General features: G+C 40.0%; 1 protein-coding gene and 2 long non-coding RNA genes across 7 annotated transcripts in view; 2 read left to right on the top strand and 1 right to left on the bottom strand.

Moving 5' to 3' along the window:
• LOC111250826 (phosphatidylinositol 4-phosphate 5-kinase type-1 alpha-like) overlaps positions 1-9,816 on the top strand; it is a 41,180-nt gene extending 31,364 nt beyond the window's left edge. For 4 of the 5 annotated variants that reach the window (XM_022806633.2, XM_022806632.2, XM_086990947.1 and 1 more), the window contains one exon: positions 2,219-9,816. In XM_022806633.2, coding sequence (XP_022662368.1) covers positions 2,219-4,397 — 2,179 coding nt within the window. In that variant the 3' untranslated portion in view covers positions 4,398-9,816. Of the gene's footprint in view, positions 1-1,594; positions 1,643-2,218 lie in introns of all 5 variants that reach the window. The other variant, XM_022806636.2, reaches the window with a different exon arrangement.
• Positions 1-16,606, top strand: part of LOC147755681 (uncharacterized) — a 48,307-nt gene extending 31,701 nt beyond the window's left edge. The window contains exons 2-3 of the long non-coding RNA XR_015329124.1: positions 10,497-12,471; positions 15,500-16,606. This is a non-coding gene — a long non-coding RNA (uncharacterized LOC147755681). The remainder of the gene's footprint in view (positions 1-10,496; positions 12,472-15,499) is intronic.
• LOC147755682 (uncharacterized) lies at positions 1,513-5,053 on the bottom strand. The gene is made up of 2 exons (XR_015329125.1): positions 4,950-5,053; positions 1,513-1,879 (listed from the first exon to the last, which is right to left on the bottom strand). It is a non-coding gene; the product is annotated as an uncharacterized LOC147755682 (long non-coding RNA).
• Positions 16,607-17,377: the final 771 nt, after the last annotated feature.

Genomic DNA, 17,377 nt, shown 5'->3' with positions numbered 1-17,377 from the left:
GCCTGTCGTGGCCTTAGCTTTACGGATGGAAGAGTCTATGTCACTTGTGAAGGAACTTGTTTAGACTGAGATCGCTCAGCCTAGACGAGAAAATAAAATCTCTTCCTGGAGTGTTGACTCAAAGGCACGCCAACCGGTTTCAATGAACGTCTGCAGGCTCCGAACACACTTGGGGAATCCAAGCTGTACCCTGTCTAGGTCGCCTGTCTACTTTTGTGAATAATAAATCCAGTTTACTTTTTCTTTATCATGCAGAGCTCCAAAATCAGCCTTTATGTCAAATGTGAAGTTTGATAGGGAATTGAGGTTCGATTTCAGCATACCAAACAATACGATTAAGACGTTTCGCACCTTCTTTGTAGTATGCTCTGTAACGGACCGTCCGTTAGTTGGTAAAACAATTTTAGATTATTTGAAGTTTTATAGTATTCGGAATCGACGAAAGTAGAGTCGCAAATTATCTTTGGCAATAATACAACTTCAGTTACGAAACCTCATTCGTCTTCTCAGTGCTTTTATGGCAATCCGTTTCAGAAGGGGGGGGGGGGGACATTGAGTCTCTTTTGCCTTTGGGGATTTTTTATAGTAGAGTTCTGCTGGAAGCAGCGGCAATACGATTTCTAAGGAGACACGCGTTACATAAGTTCTTTGAAAATGGCATTAGATGTAGAATCTTTTTCATTGCATTCGAGAGAGCGCGTGAAGTCACCACTCAAGATACCTGTTAGGCCGTAGCCGTTACACGCTACATTAGATGCTGCTGCTAGGTTGCCTTTACACGCAGTTTTTTCACCGAAAGTTTTGCTGGAAGTTGCTGTTATGAGTTGTGTTAGTCCGGCCCACACGGTATGATACGTTGGGACCCTCTTGTGCAAGATCTGCGGAAGTGTACACAAGGTAGGCAGATACAGAACGTTTGATAGGACATATTGTAGTCGGTGTCTGCTGGAGTCCTTTAAGAGGTCCATTGCGATTCATAACAAACAGGCTTTTTTTCATAGCTGATTCTTGAGAAGTTCTGCAGTTGATGCAAAGAAGCTCACCGATGTTCAGCTAAGTTCAGCGCTCATATCTGATATCTTACAAACAATTTGGTCTTAGTTATACTTGCCCTCCCTGAGCTGACTGTTGCACGCAACGTATTAGTGTCAAATGCTATGAAGATATAAATGAGATTTAGCATTTACGAAAAGTTAAGTTGAATATGGCGTTGGCGGTTTCCTAATTAGCTCTACATGATCTAATCTAGAATTGAGATGGATCACCGACGACTGCGTGGTCGTCCAACGCTGCGTACGCATCAGCAGCCTATTCACACACACCGTGGGGCACATCCGTTTTATAGGGATCTGGCACAGGCCGCACAGGGTTTACACGATTCTGCGCAGTGTCATAGACTAACCGTTGTCAATATCAGTGCTTCTTGAGTGTATGTATTATATATACAACAGTTCAGGAATACCTAACCATAAACGCTTTAAAAGACCTGTGGCCATAATAAAATCTGCTAGCTAGAACTAGTTCTATCTGTTTATTTTGCTAACATGGAAAAAAAACGATGTTCTGTTCTGTCGTATTCTTTTGTTCCAAGCAGTGTTTGTATAAATAGACTATGAAATCGGGTACACGACATGGTAAACACGTAAGTAATTTCATTGGTGTTTAAGATCCTATAGTATTTAGAACGAGAACAAGTTTTCCGTAACGAATCGATCCTGCTCTACGATTCAATGATTTTATAACGAACGTACGTTTTTGGCGCACGTCGTTTTCGTGATTTAGCTACCATTGCTCGAGTCATAATATGATGGTACTTGAATAAACGTTTGATTGTCTTCCCATCCATGCATGATGAATTTATGAACTGCACCTGTGGTATCTGAAAAATATAATCGAAATATAAAATTATAGCATAATTACAAGAATATGATTCTATAAAACGTGCCAAATTACCTTTTAGCTCATTGTTCGTTACCTATGAATAGACAAAACCAGTCAAATTGTACCGTTCTTGAAGTAATCAAAAACGATTAGATCGAATTATCTCGTGAATTTAGAACAGTTTACTCGCAATCGCATGATTATTAATGGATTATAGTTTGTTACTTCACTAAATCAAATTTACCAAAAGTATTTCGGTACAATTGCCTCGATTAATTTGTCGCTAATGAGCCAGTGCTTCTTTTCGTGCATTTCTTTTGTTATCTTTTGTGTTCAGGAGCGACGACCGCACTACCGGAGATTGGAACGCGTCGTCGTCGGCGATTCGCTGCATTGGTCGTGATAGCAGTGCTGAGGGGTCTACGAAGGCAGACAAAGTTGAAGCGGCAGGGGCTGGCTGGGTTGACTCGTCGTGTCGATTCGACGGTGCCGCTGGTGACGGTGGCGTCGACAGCGGGCTGGTGGTCGTTATCGAGGGCGCAGGTCGCGCGATGGACTCGGAGGTGAGCAGTAGCACGGGCACGCCGTTCCGCGGACGCCGGCTACCGGGCCCATTAGACACTTCCACACTCGGCACTTCGACACCGTCGCACATGTCGCAATCAGAAGCCAAAACGCCGACAACGTCCACGACGGCGCCGCTGACGCCCGTCGGCGAACGTGGCCCAGTGCATGGCGGGACAGGAGAACGCGGCATGCGGCCAGGCGAAAAAGAGAAGCTCGGTCATCGACGAATCGACGATGAAGGTAAAGTTACCTTCAAGAAGATTCACTCGTCCACCATCATCGAATCCATTCAGCTCGGCATCGGCTACGCTGTGGGAAGTCTCGCGTCCAAGCCGGAACGAGACCTACTCATGCAGGACTTCGCGATGGTGGACAATCTCGATTTTCCCAGGGAGGGAGGCTCCATGAGCCCAGCACATCACCATGACTCATTCAAATTCAAGGCGTACTCACCAGTGGCGTTTCGATATTTTCGGGATCTGTTCCAGATCCCTCCAGGAGATTTCCTGCTATCACTCTGTAATGAGCCAATGCGGGAACTCAGCAATCCAGGAGCATCAGGCTCACTATTTTACGTGACAGCCGATGACGAATTTATTATTAAAACGGTAGCACATGTCGAGGCTGATTTTCTTCAAAGCCTTTTACCGGGCTATTATATGAATCTACACCAGAATCCTCGGACGTTGCTACCAAAATTCTTCGGCTTGTATTGCTACATTGCTAGCGGGAAAAACGTCCGCGTCATTGTGATGAACAACCTCCTGCCATCAAGCGTGCGAATGCACCAAAAATACGATCTTAAGGGATCGACGTACAAGAGGAAGGCGAGTAAAGCGGAGAGGCAGAAAAAATCGCCGACATTTAAAGACCTTGACTTTATGGAACACCATCCAGAGGGAATCCTGCTCGACGCACAAACCTACGATGCACTTATCAATACAATACAACGCGATTGTCGAGTGTTGGAGAGTTTCAAGATCATGGACTATTCATTGTTGCTTGGTATTCATAACATCGATCAGGCGGCGCGTGAAGCAGAGGCTGCGGAAACAACAACGGCGGCTGACGGAGCCTTTGCAAGGGCGCTCGCGTCAACGACGAATGCCATGACAACAACAACAACAACAACAGCGGCAGCTAGTGTTAACATTCCGCGATCCAGATCAATGAACCGCGGAAGGCTGGCAGCCTTTTCAACCGCCATTGAGTCAATCGATCACGACGACAACTCGCCTCCAGGTGGTATTCCCGCAACAAACTCTAAAGGAGAGCGTCTGCTATTATTTATCGGCATCATCGATATTCTTCAGTCGTATCGACTTCGCAAAAAGCTCGAGCACTCGTGGAAGGCATTGTTGCATGACGGTGACACCGTGTCCGTCCATCGGCCAGGTTTCTATGCTAAGCGTTTCCAAGAATTCATGAGTCAGAAGGTATTCAAGCGTATGGCATCCCCACTAAAACATACACCTTCAAAGCGTAATCCAAAGCTCCTTACTGTGGTTCGTAGAGTGATGCAAGAGAAGCACGACATGCACTCAGACAGTCAGGCGGTTTCCGTAGACGCACTGCAAACACAGCAACAGAAGGGCAGTATGGCACCACCGTCGACGCCAGTACCCCATCCGGCCAACAAGGATGTCACGAACTTGTCCGGCGACTCGGCGAAAGAGCAACGAATGGAGGAGTTGGACGGAATCACGTCGGGTCACGTCATAATGAATGTAGCTCAGTCAGGGTATTACGGGGCAGGTGACGTGCGGAGTGAGATACGCACCGAAACAACAGAAGATAACAAAGGAGATCGCGACGGAATGACTAGAACGGGTACTCACGCAGACGTGATTGAAAAAACCGAAACAGCCAACAACGGAGGCGCCATTACGACGATGACTGTTACGAAAGTTAGCACTGTACAACCTTCGAAGGAGACTACTAAAATGTAAGGAGACACGTAAAAAAAGGAGGCAAAGAAGGTCTGTGGAAGTAATAGACGAACATCTCGAAGACCACGATAATAATCATTATCCGAATAATTCCACAGGCAGACAGAAAGGTAGTCGCTGGGCGCATACTACTGGGGTGTGCCAGCTTAACCCGAAGCATTCGGGACCCTTCGTTGGCAACAAATACAAGCTACGCTTGTGTGTGTGAGTGCGTGCACGTGCATTTGCCGCTATACTGTATAACGATATTACGACTAAATAACCTATTACTACGTTACCTAGTTTGCTCATCGCTCAAGCTTATGCATACTAAGCGAACAGTGGACGGTGCTTTGTCTGTTGGAACGGCAGAATATTGACCCGCACATTGTAGTAGGCGGGTGATCTGGGAGATGGGTTTAGTCGAGCGCTTGAGGCGGCGACAGTGAGATGGGTTTGCGGTACACTTAACTTGGGACTCTGCTTACGAGCTGCTCACGAAACCACTAAAGATACTCAGCTTCTTTCTGCATTTCATTCTACAATATCATTCTACATCAACTACTTATTCACCCGCAATTTACGTTGCTTTTCCACGATGATCAGCTTGTTGAGACAGGCCACGTTGGTCGCGTGTTAAGTGCCGTAGGCCATCGCGCAGACAGCTAGGCAGGAACCTGTATAGAGAAAACAGCAAGAGAGAGGAGTAGAAGTAGTGTAAACTAATGATAATGGTCTGGCGTCGAAGGTCAAACGCTACTGATTGCGGATCATGATGAAAATCGTATAGTCTAAATGACAATGCCGCGATAGCTCCGGTCATGTTTTCCTGTGAGCGTAAGTGTGGTAGCATGCGTGCTAATAATAATGCGATTGGACCCATGAGCACTTGAGTATGCCGAGTACTTGTGAATAGCGCGTGTGTGTATTCATCGAAGCGAAACGAAGCACTCCATGACAATACGACAACAGCTGAAAAAATGGAGGACATCTACTTAGAGAAACGAAATGTAAAACGTACTTCAGATGGACAGGACCATAATAGGGCTTGTTTAGAGGTCTATCACTTCTCAATGTTGACTAGGTCGATGGACGGTATGAAAACTCACAAACCGCAGACCGTGAATATATATCACGAAGAGTCGAGTAACTATAGCACAATGGTGATGAGTATATAATAATAACGCGCTGCGTTCACGAAGTGGAGGAGGCGTTGTTTTTATCTTGCCCTCTCGTACTGATCAGCAATGGGAGGGAGAGGGGCACACTGTAGCGATCGACGCGAACGATAATATTCCGATAAAAAAAAATTGTGTTAGTAGGAGGCGTTTCTCTAGGGTCTCCCAATGACAGCGAAAGCCTACCGCAGTAACAGAAAGCAATGGGAAGTTCCAGTATATATATATAGTGGAACATACACACACGGTGTGAACTTAGCTGTAGCTTGCAATGAAAACGAATGACGGTGCGTCTAGCAAACGATATGGTACTGCCGAAACGGAGGGTCGAAATGAAATAATGGTAAATAGCAAATACGAGATAAGGATAGAACGAAAAGAAAAAGAAAGAAAAAAAGTTGTGAAAACGTAGCGGCGCGTATAAAAAATAGAAGATAATACGTAATATAACGCATACATAGACGCATAATAAACAATAATAAGAATCATAATTATAGAGTCATAGGAATATGAAGGGACTCGATTTAAAGGGCTATACATGATGATGACGTCGACGGCGAAAAGGACAGTGCGAAGATGCGGTAGATGCAGAGCACATACAGTTATCTCTCATATATATATATATATATATATATATATATATATATATATATATATGTGGCGAATATAAGTAGATCCCGAAAGACTAACGAGGTAGACAGAACAAAATAAAAGAATGCCCTTAATTAGTTGACGTGCGCTGTTCTCGATTCTGTAGGGCACGCACGACGCGTCACGCGTTTTCTCAGTTGGCGATCTCGGTTGTCATGAGTTGTCTGACAGCGCCGGCCACGTACCACTCATCGGTTGGGTTTACTATCAGCAAACGGCAACACGTTGGGGGAACGTTGGCAACAATAGAAATCTGGTGGAATAAAAAAGGATAAGCATTTGGTACGAACAGATTTTTTTAATGATACAGTGATTTTGGTCCGGTGAGCTACGTCTTGTTCGGCAGTCATTGATTTACACGCACATAAAGGCACGTATGTATACAGTCTACAGTAAATCACAATGCACAGTCGCTGAGTGACTGTGTCACAGGGAAACAATTGTAAATTTCTGTCTAATAACCTACTAATGATCGAAATTTTTTTCATTTTTACCTTGAGAATGTATTGGACGGCGGGTGTGGCATTGCTTGTAAACCACATACGCCTTGATTAATTGCAAAATGAGCCGACTGATGGTGGTGATGGCCGTAAGAAACGTTGATTAATGCTTGAAATGAACAAACGTAATTGATTGTGACATTGTCGAGTGGACATGATAGGGACTTGTCTGTCTACGTAGTATTATCGATCATCATTATTGAATTATCATGAGGTACTTGGTCATGGAAAAGAAGCCTAAAATAGAGAGCAAACGAGTCTTCGTACAGTAAAATAGAAGCAAATTTTAGCTTTTCTAATTCACGAGATCCACAGCGTTACTTGAACAGTAGCTGGCTCGCAGTGGATGTAATAGATACACAGGGAGAGATACCAAGAAGTATGAATATGTACTTATACGAGGGAAGAAAGGGGGCTATAGGGTTGAAAGTGACCATAATTGGGTGACCGCTGGGAAACTGATATGTGTTAAAGGTAGACTGATTAATTGATTGGTTGGTTGGTTGGTTGATTGATTGATTGATTGATCACTGAGCATTGATTGTTCCGTTGCTCGTTAAGGGTTCATTGAAGTTAGTCAGAAAAAATAGTCTATAAGCGCTGTTGTGGATCGAATGACACCTGCACTTGCTGGGTGCCCTATACGTACAGATACATCGAATGAAGTATTAATGGCAAAATATTATGAGCAATAGGGAGCGAGCAAAAAAGTTGCGGCTGAGATAAATAGAGGAAGAGAGAAAGGCCTGACAGACTGAAAATATCCATCTGAGCCCTTGCTCTGTAAATACCATATAGCGACAGAGACAACAGCAGTAACAACAACAACAACAACAACAACTGAACGATCCAAACGAATTAAGAGATATTTCACATCATAGATATACAAATTTATGTAGAAGTACAGACAATGAATAGAAAGGGGGAAAGGTAAAACAACGAGATCGAAACAGCCAAATTTGACAATGCCGAAAAATTACATCAACCTATTGATCACCAACAGTGCCGAAAAAGACGGAAATACAGTAAGATCATTATGAGCAGCAGCATCATCATCATCATTATTATGTGCAGCTAGAACACATGCACACATGCGTATAGGCCTAATACGTTTACATTCACACAGGCCGCAAGTGCGGTCCCGATGACGGATAGGGTATAAAAATAAACATACAATTAATACTGCAAGAAATAAATGATTGTTTCGAATAATAGTAACAATAATAACGCATGTATTACGTAGGAGCAGACGACACCCAAGCGGCAGACAGAATAGCATAACAACAGCACTTACGACGACAACACCACCACCACCATCATCGATAACAGCAACAAAAAGAAGAATATATTACTGTAAATATTGTATGATATTAAGTGTTGTTTAGGCGACAGCCGGAAGACCGTGTGGGCGTAACGACTGTCGCGTATTATTTTTAATAATGGCGATGGACTCGAGGCGTCGGGAGGTCGCCTTATCTCTTGTTTATTGTCATTAGTATAATTAATGGAATTATTATGACTGTTGTTATTGTCATCATTACTACCAGTTTCCAACGGCCTCCGATTCCAGTGGAATGGGGATTGGAACAGGAATGAATAAGATTCATAGGATAGGGCTAAATTAACCAGTAACACAACGGCAAGCAACAAAAACAAATGCAATATTATAATAGAGGAAGACACGATGAATAACCCCCAACCAAGCGGGGATGACGATCCTTCAAATTAATTTTTTGGCTCAGGATGATAATACTAGTAAGAGTTATGGTTATCTGTACAAACGAGTAAGAAGATCGACTAAACATGAGCTGGAAAATTATGCAAATTGAAAAGGAGCTATTATGTAAAACAGTGAGCCCAACAGGATTAGCCACAAATGAGAAACTAGAGAAAAAAATCCTTTTTATCAACCATAGTAAGCATCGTACCAAAACAACAACATGAATCATCGAAAAGAAAGAGAAAGAAAGAGGCTACAATAGGAGGAGGAGGAGGAGGAGGAGGAGGAGGAGGAGGACGACGACGACGACGACATATACAGCAGAAGCCGCTGGCGATAAATCTTTATTTATAATAGAACGGTTGCGGACAGGCAGCCTTCTTAACGTTCATGTTCTCTTTTCTGCCAGGTGATCATAACAATTGTTATTCATATAATTATAGATATTATTTTTCTTATAATTCTACTATTATTATTATTATTATTATTACAATACAATGATGCACTGGCTATTGTTATGATTATGGCCTGTCATTATATATATATATATATATATATATATATATATATATATATATATATATATATATACGTAGAACAAACGTAATAAAACTATTATAATGGTGATACTAATAAAACGGCTATTATTATTACAACAAATACTAATTGCTACCAATAGCGCTTATTCACAAAGAGTATTCTATTGATAATGATAGGGTAAATCTTCAACATATGAAGGAAAAACGAGATTTAATAAATGCAACGAACAGCGTTTGTTAGGGAAAATGTCGGTAACGGCTCCCAAAACAGTTTTAATGTAGACAGAAAAAACACACTAGAAAGCGGTCCTCAATGAAAAGTAGAATTTATACACATATATATATATATATATATATACGAAATGTTAAAAGTAAAAAATAGAAACAACAAGTAACTTGGCTTCGCTGCGGGCAGGTGGCTATCAGCAAACAAATTCTGTGGTTCGAGTACGGGGCTGTCGGCTTGGATACCTATCAGAATGAATGAATGGCAAACAAATTTAATGGTAAGAAAGCCGGCCAGAACAGAAAAACGACGTAAAATTTCAATTGAAAGGAAGGTTCCAATGCTGAATAAGGAAGGTACACATATTGTTATGGCTATGATGGTGGAGAAAATTACTATATGAATCGACAATTACTGCCTTCATGTACGGAGACTGATATCCAGCATACGTATTACTATTACAATTCGAAGAAGGTAAGTACTGGACAATAAACGAACGAGGTCTAGTTTGAAGAAAGGCAAAAATAAAAAGCAAGTGACTGAAAACGAGAGAACGTTAAAAGCAAAAGATAATGAATTAATGACAAACATACCAATAAAAACAATAAAGTAGACATAATATGAAACATTGGCAATTTGTTTTCATCTTATATTATAGAGGTTATAGAGGTGGTGCCGAATTCGTGCTTTATTATCTCACTATCTGTCCCCTATCAATTAACAGAACTAAAAAAAAAAAACACTGAATTACGCTCTATTGAAATTCTTATTGTCCTAATTACGAAATTATATGTACTTCTGCGTAAATAATAAATATCTGATGCGCACACAGCGAAGCCTGGATACTTTCATCAAATATAAATCGCACAAGGCAGCCTGTATAATGATGGCATAGGATTGATTAGACTTTCATTATGAGCAGCATCGGTTATATCGGTACCGTATCGTAGGGATTTTCATCTTGAAATGAATATTTTCACGTTTTAATTGAATATTTTGTTGAAATTAAATCATCAGCATTGATCAGCAGATAATTGCTGAAATGAAGAGAATCGTTAATGTTACTACAGAAGACTGATTGAAGCGATCGTATCAAACGAAAATATACTATATCGTTCTGTTGGGATTCATGTTTGGTAGCTAATAGCAAATTAACTGGATTACAGAAAAGAAATACTTCCTCGCATTTATTGACTAGCAGCCATCGACTAGTAAAGCGTAGCACGCGTATTGACCAATATTTTCTAATGTGCTAGGTAAATTCAGAATATCAGTAATTAGTACTGTTCTTCGGCTTCACTTGTAGACTCTCCGATTGTTCCAGTCTATTTCGACAAGCAAGCCGACAACAAGATGGCGTCCGGTGACCCCTTCAAGGATAGTGCTGCAAAGCTGATCCTGCTGCCTCGGTCGAGCTGTACAATATAGCAATCCACTCAAGGAAACTGTCAGGTGAGACCTTCATAACAGTATTAAAGTGTTCTAGGTTTCTGTACAATTACATTTCCATTCAAAGTAAAGAAACGACCCCTCCAAAGATCTGGTAGATGAAAAAGGAGAAAGTGGCCATCGAAGTGCTCCTATGAAATGTGATTCGAGTCCTGGTTGCTCCTGGGTCAACTGTATTAACGCTGATGCCTTCTCCTGCAATACATTTATTATACGAAGAGAAGGTGCCGAAATATGAAAATACGAAATGATTTTCATATTTTATATATATATATATATAGATTTGAGGTAATTTGCAAGAATTTTCTAAGAAATGCCTACAACCTAAGCTTGAAACGCCATAGTATTAATACAATATAGGTATACTATGATAACAAAAAGTGTTATTAGTTTTTTAATGTAGGAGTAATTTGAAGATTCACTGAGAAGACAAGCGAGCTCAATGGACATCATATTTAATACGAACCTTGAGTTTGCGTATAAGTGAAAAGAACTCTTCTGCCATTTGATTTTCTAGTGGTGTTTTTAATGACCGAGTCTAGAATGATGAAGATTTAATGACATGTTCACCACTCGAGCCGCGGGAGCTTCTAGATCTAGGTACCGTACAAGAGTCTTTTACCGTAGAGTATATTCATTGAATTCGAGTAAACCTCTTAAGGTAATTAAACGAATTTAAGGAAGCGATGGAATCGAGGCATTTTTGAATCATCTGTCAAAGCAAACATCGTTGTAAGTGTATCTTTCCCTAACTTTACCGATACATTCGGTACGTTGATATTGTCCCAAGTACTCTAGTATCATTTTTATTTTTCCAGTATATTAGAAATGATGGCCTACACACACTCACATGCATCAGGTGTGCTCCCAATTAGAAAGCTAGTTACTTACCAATGAACAAAATTGCGAGGTAAATAGGACTCAAGAAGTTTGTTTGATCGGTTGCTTCCAATCGAAGATCTGGTAACAAAAATTGGTATCGTTAGAAGGTAACTTACATCAATAAGAGACATTTTTCGTTTAGAAATTAAAGAAGAAAAAAGCGATAAAACCGATATAGACCTAAATATAACTCCTGAGCTAAGGTGACACAGACGCAGCAACGTAAAAAAATTATGTTTAAGTAAAGATTACCAATGTAACAAGCGGATCATAATGTGCATACACATTTTGTTACGTTTGCAATGACGGTAGAGCAATGCAATCTGTCACTTTGCACCACCCGGCAACGATTGTTCCGCTACTATAATACGATACAATTGCAAATGTTCAATGGACGAGGGACAAGCGTATCTCTTGTATACCAAATACAGTGCAGTCGGAGCTTATCATGGAGAGCGAAACACTCCGACTTTCGATTCTGCGCTTCTTACGTACGTTTTTACTTACTTCAGGCTTGTTGTTATTCAGTAAACTCTTATCGAAACTGATAGATTTGGACTATTTAGATTATCATATAGCACAAAAAGTACATAAATACCGTGATTCACAATAGCTTTAGAATTTTGCTTCAAACTTGCGGAGGTCAACTATGAAACCAAGTTCCAATAAGGATATAACTTACCTATTTCGCTTAGCTTAGTACTTTGTAGGTGTACACTTGTGGACGAACAAGGTGAGACAGGTTTTAACCCAGCGTGATGATGAATCTACGACAAAAAGATCGCTGGCTCGATGTGCGTGTTTTGACCAAATCTAATTTTCGCCTAGACTCGTCTTCTAAACGTGATGTATAGCGAGCACGTCCTATCCAAAAAAAGGCGAAGAGAAGTTTATCTACACGTTTCCTAAATACCTGTACGGCCGTGGCTATATAAGGAACCCAATCGAAGGTACGTATTTTTCGAAAGAATGACGCTTCGGCACATACAAGTCGAACAGCGTAAACCTGACTGTTACAAGGTTTTGGAATAAGCGTATACGGTCATTCTGCAGCCTGTGATAATTGAATTTGATCTAAGTACCGCCAGAATAGTAGTAATAACATAGGACAGCGTGTGCTTTGCCCACGAAACGCTAGTCCGATACTGTGACTAACTATATGTCCTAGTCCCGAATTAAACGAAAAACACATGAAAGTACTAGCTCTTTATAAAAAATAAAATAGCAAAATAATCTCCGCTCTAGTAGAATAGTGAATCCAGCTTTTTTCCGCATATAATATATATGTATATATATTATATGCGGAACATTCAGTTCACTTAGACGTACAATATTTACATTCTTCTATAGAATTTCATTTACAAAAGCTCACTACTTCCTAACCTAAGGTTTTTTAGTGAACTTTTGCTATCCATTACCAATCAGACTGCACAGACTGCCACATTAATTCAATGATGGAGGAATGTCGTTTGCACAGATACTTAAATCGAGAGAACTTTCAACTAAATCGGATAGTCTGCTTCAGGGATCGGTAAATTGCGGAGTTTCCGTATATACTTGATTTGCATACACTGGATGAAGATCACTGAACTTGTCATGCTCATTGATATACGGATCGAAATAATCTTTGCGAATTTCGAAAATGAATGGTTTAGCATAATGAAAGGAATGAAAAGATAATAAGAAAAAAAAATAATTAAATATCGTCACAGGCGGTAAGCGAATGTCGCGTGAACACAAGGAGAAAACTGTTTGTTACTATGGTCTTGACGATGCCTGAGAGGGCGCCGCGTCCGAGGCCCACCGACGTAGTATTTCATGAATTCGACAATAGGAACTGCGGCAAACAACACGGCAGAAATAAGGATTCAAGGCCTCGTGAGATAGTGACCTCGCGATAGCGTAATGGATAATTTGTTTGCCTTATAATATTAGGGACACGTGGTGGTGTGGTTTCGGATCAGGTTATACATACACTGCGCTCCTTGTTGAGAGACAGCCGTTTGATAGAACGTCTAACGGCGATGCTAAGCGTAAAATTCGAGACGTGCTTTTCAAGAAAATCCGTGATGCCCGTTGAATAACTTCATCAATCAATACTCATTCGTTAGGTGGTAAAATTTAGTCTATGAAGCTTGTATGCAAACATTATTGACATGCAGCAAATGTGCAAGAACGTAATCAAGATAGCCCTATATTTTAGATATTGGGGGTGGGGCTCAGGTGAAACTCAAGGGAAAAATGTTGTTGAATAAAAACAAACTTGCTTTCCCGTTTGCGTCCTAAAGACCTTTGTTTGGAGAAATACAGTATAATTTTTAAATGTAACGAAGTTTATTTTAATATTATTTTATCTAATTAAAAACGAAGGCAATTGTTCAACAATAACGAATAACAGCTATATTCAAACTTCCGGTGACTGCCGTTTGCTAAAGGGTATACTATCTTCATCACTGTGACAGCTACTTAACTACCCACTATCTCCATTAAATATAACTTTCTAACTAAGAGCAAGTCAAGTAGCTACGTAAAATATATGTATATATATAAAAAGGGTAACGTTTTTTAGCTACACCTCGAATATTGGGCGGTAGCCTAGCCAATGGGCAAATTAATTTTCCACTTTCGTCAAGGCAAACAAGGAAGACGTCTATTATTCTTCGCGATCATATCCGTGTAAATAATACGAGTGACAAATTTTTACGATAATGGAAAAACGCATCATCCTTGATAAAAGCGTGTCTGTCACGTCATATTTGCGAGTACAGACAATCATAGCTACCGAAACGGCGAAATCCATCACTGAGTTCGCGTTCTAGCATTGTCATAATTATTGTAGTGCTTCTTATATATTTGTATCTAAGGCAATCCACGTTGCGCAAGTATCATTCTATTTACTCACGCAGAATTTCGTTGATGTATAGATGTGGCAGACTATTATTTTTTTGAAGGAACGAAACAGCTTTCTCTAGTAGAAATTATCACTAGTTCGCTTCGTTAAATATAAACAAAAAATATAAAATAAAGTTTGATTTTGACGACGGAAACAACCATCTCTTGGTTCGGTTGGTAGCCGTATCCAAATTTACCTGGAATGATTGACAAGATACGATAAGGGCATCGTATGTAGTTTTCCTACCTTTATACTACATTATATCTTTCCGAAGATTTATATACTTTATGATTTCCGCATTTAGTAGTGAATTCACACCAAGCCAGTACCATGCGCCGTGCGCTAGGTTCGATCTTAGCTCATTTTTTATCACACTGAAATTGTCTCGAGTTTGTGTGCGATTATTTTCAAAAAATTAGGTATACAACTTTAGTGTAGTCTAATGTTCGGACGAACAGTGGAAGACCTGTATGTCAAGCTTGACATTAGATTTAACTGATAATTAGTTATAACTGAACTTACCGATTGTTTAACTTGATTGCATTTTCGTATGATTAGTTATTCAGATTTTTCTACTGAGGTCTTGGTTTCTATGGAAATTTGACATACGGAAGAACAATCTGCCGTAAATAAAATAAATAAATTGTTTCTTTCCTTAATAACTACAACAATCTTTAGCCTTACAGATCGTATCATGCATTATTCATTTTAAAACAGGGACCTCTTGAATGAAGTCAGACGCTACACAAACCGTTCCGAATGCAGAAGTTTCAGTATAACTAGCTACGCTATGCGGTAGTATGGCGTTGTTCCCCTGTGTGGTTTGTCGTCATATAAATCATATGGGAAAGTTTTCGAGCAAATTTTTGCATTGCACTATTCATTGTGGGGATTAGTGCTGGATTATATTTGAAGGGCATTTGGTCTTCCCTAAGCTATGCTATACCTGATTCGAAGAATACTGGCTTTGCCGAAACTATGCTTAATTTTCTTTGTATCGAACCTCTTATCCAGTATAAGATCATAGAAATAGCCGACATGCTACTTCTGAGACCGTGAATCCAATTAATACTATACTTTTTCAGGACGGCGCCTCAACTTCAGAAGTGAACTTGTAACGAGACTGTGCAGCCAATTCGTCAACGGTTTTAATGTTTACTGTGTAGTGTACATTGTTGGTATGGCCTGAAGTGCGATTATTTCCGCTGAAAGTGGTAGAACTATCAAAGAATTTATATGTAGCTTGCGCTTTTTGAAAGTTTTATCCTGTGGAGTTGCGCCGTTTCACTTACTCACCGGAGCCGAAGTTATGAGGGTGCGCCCAAAAATGAGGGTAAACGTATATTAATTGTTAACAGTATACAAAACGACTTCGTTGTAAAAACAATCCTTTGGTGATTGGTTATGCGACATATTAAGAATTTCGCATTATGAAACTTACCTGAATGGCCTTCGAAGAAGTCAAGTCGGCCATCTGCAGTTTTGTAAAGTGCTCGGCACGTGGAAACACTGAAACCTACTTGTTCGATAAGGCATCAATATTCCGTATCAAAGAAAAATGAACTAGGGCTCAAGATGGCAGCACCTATCTCGAAGCATCAGATAATAGTAGGCGTTTGATATTTATTATTTACGAGAAGATAAGGGGCATGTAATTTGTGATTGAAAGATAACATTCTAAATGAGAGGAACGTACTTTCTTCCTGTACTGTTACAGAGAGATGACTCTATCTTTTCGTCGGATTATACAACTTCCATAGCTTTCAACATAAATTTATTGTAGTACACGCTCCGTTGAGTTAAATAAAATGCATTTCCAAATTTAATGTTTAATTTTAGAATCGAAAACTCGATCCGTGTGTTGCTCAATTGAGCGCCAGTCATTTTTGGAAGCATGGCATAACTGCTAGAGTACCTGCAATTTATCTTTACGTAACATAGAGCAATTCCAAAGGGCTTATCCGAATAGAAATCAATACGCGCACTTCTCTAAATCTTCTGTAAAGGAAAGCTTCACCAAGAAGCTCAAAACTATACTGATGCTTAGTTAATTGTGACTCGAAACCTGACCATACGACATATTATAACCCAGATAATACGCTCGTAAACGATTAGCAACAACATTGAAGATACGAATTAAGAATGGTAGCTAAAACGAAATAAAACCCTACGGCGTTGTCTTCATTACCGGAGACGGTTCTTTTTTTACTATATGTAGCTTTAGAGGCTTTTTGATCCTTGTTAAGGCGAGCTGTCACGTTGGCGTACGCAAATTAATATGCATAGACATTATGACGAACTTTTCCTAATCATTAGAAGCTTTGACGAATCGGACTTGTATCCACCAACTCCGGACTCCCGTATCAAAAAGTTAAACGTTTTTACACTTTACAAGTACACACTACTAACTGCCAAAAATACATATGTACATATTGAAAGTATTGGATTTGTATTGCAATTCTATCTTCTTAATATTGTCCTAATATCATAAATCTCAAGTTGAAGCGCACTTATTGATACACTATCGACGGTTACATGACTTTCATGAGTAATTTTTTCTCAATAGTTCATTGAACAATAAACACCTGACTTACTAGATATGGTATTATTGCTAAGGCAGTTATGACAATCACTCGCGCATTAAACGCAACAAATCTCGGCCTTGTACTTACTATTCAGTACCATTATCCTATTGTTGATTACGAATTACATACATCAATAGTTTGATTTCATAGACTTGTTTTGGGACTTACTTCACTGTGTATATACATATATTGAGCCTGCATTCGATTTGTTCCGACTATGAAACCATGAGCTAGGAACAGGAAAAAAAAGAACGAAGGTAAGTTGTTATAATATTACACATTAATTGGAGAATCTCCGGTGACAGGGATCTCGTCTTTATTCAAGCGTAGTGCCTAGCGCGAAAGCAAAATAACGTGCGGGACAGAGATATTCCGAGT

The sequence above is a fragment of the Varroa destructor genome, unplaced genomic scaffold (genome assembly GCF_002443255.2).
Source record: "Varroa destructor unplaced genomic scaffold, Vdes_3.0 BEIS01000005.1, whole genome shotgun sequence".
Lineage (NCBI taxonomy): Eukaryota > Metazoa > Arthropoda > Arachnida > Mesostigmata > Varroidae > Varroa > Varroa destructor.
Note: the sequence above shows the minus strand (reverse complement) of the source record. Positions and strands in the feature narration are given on the sequence as shown.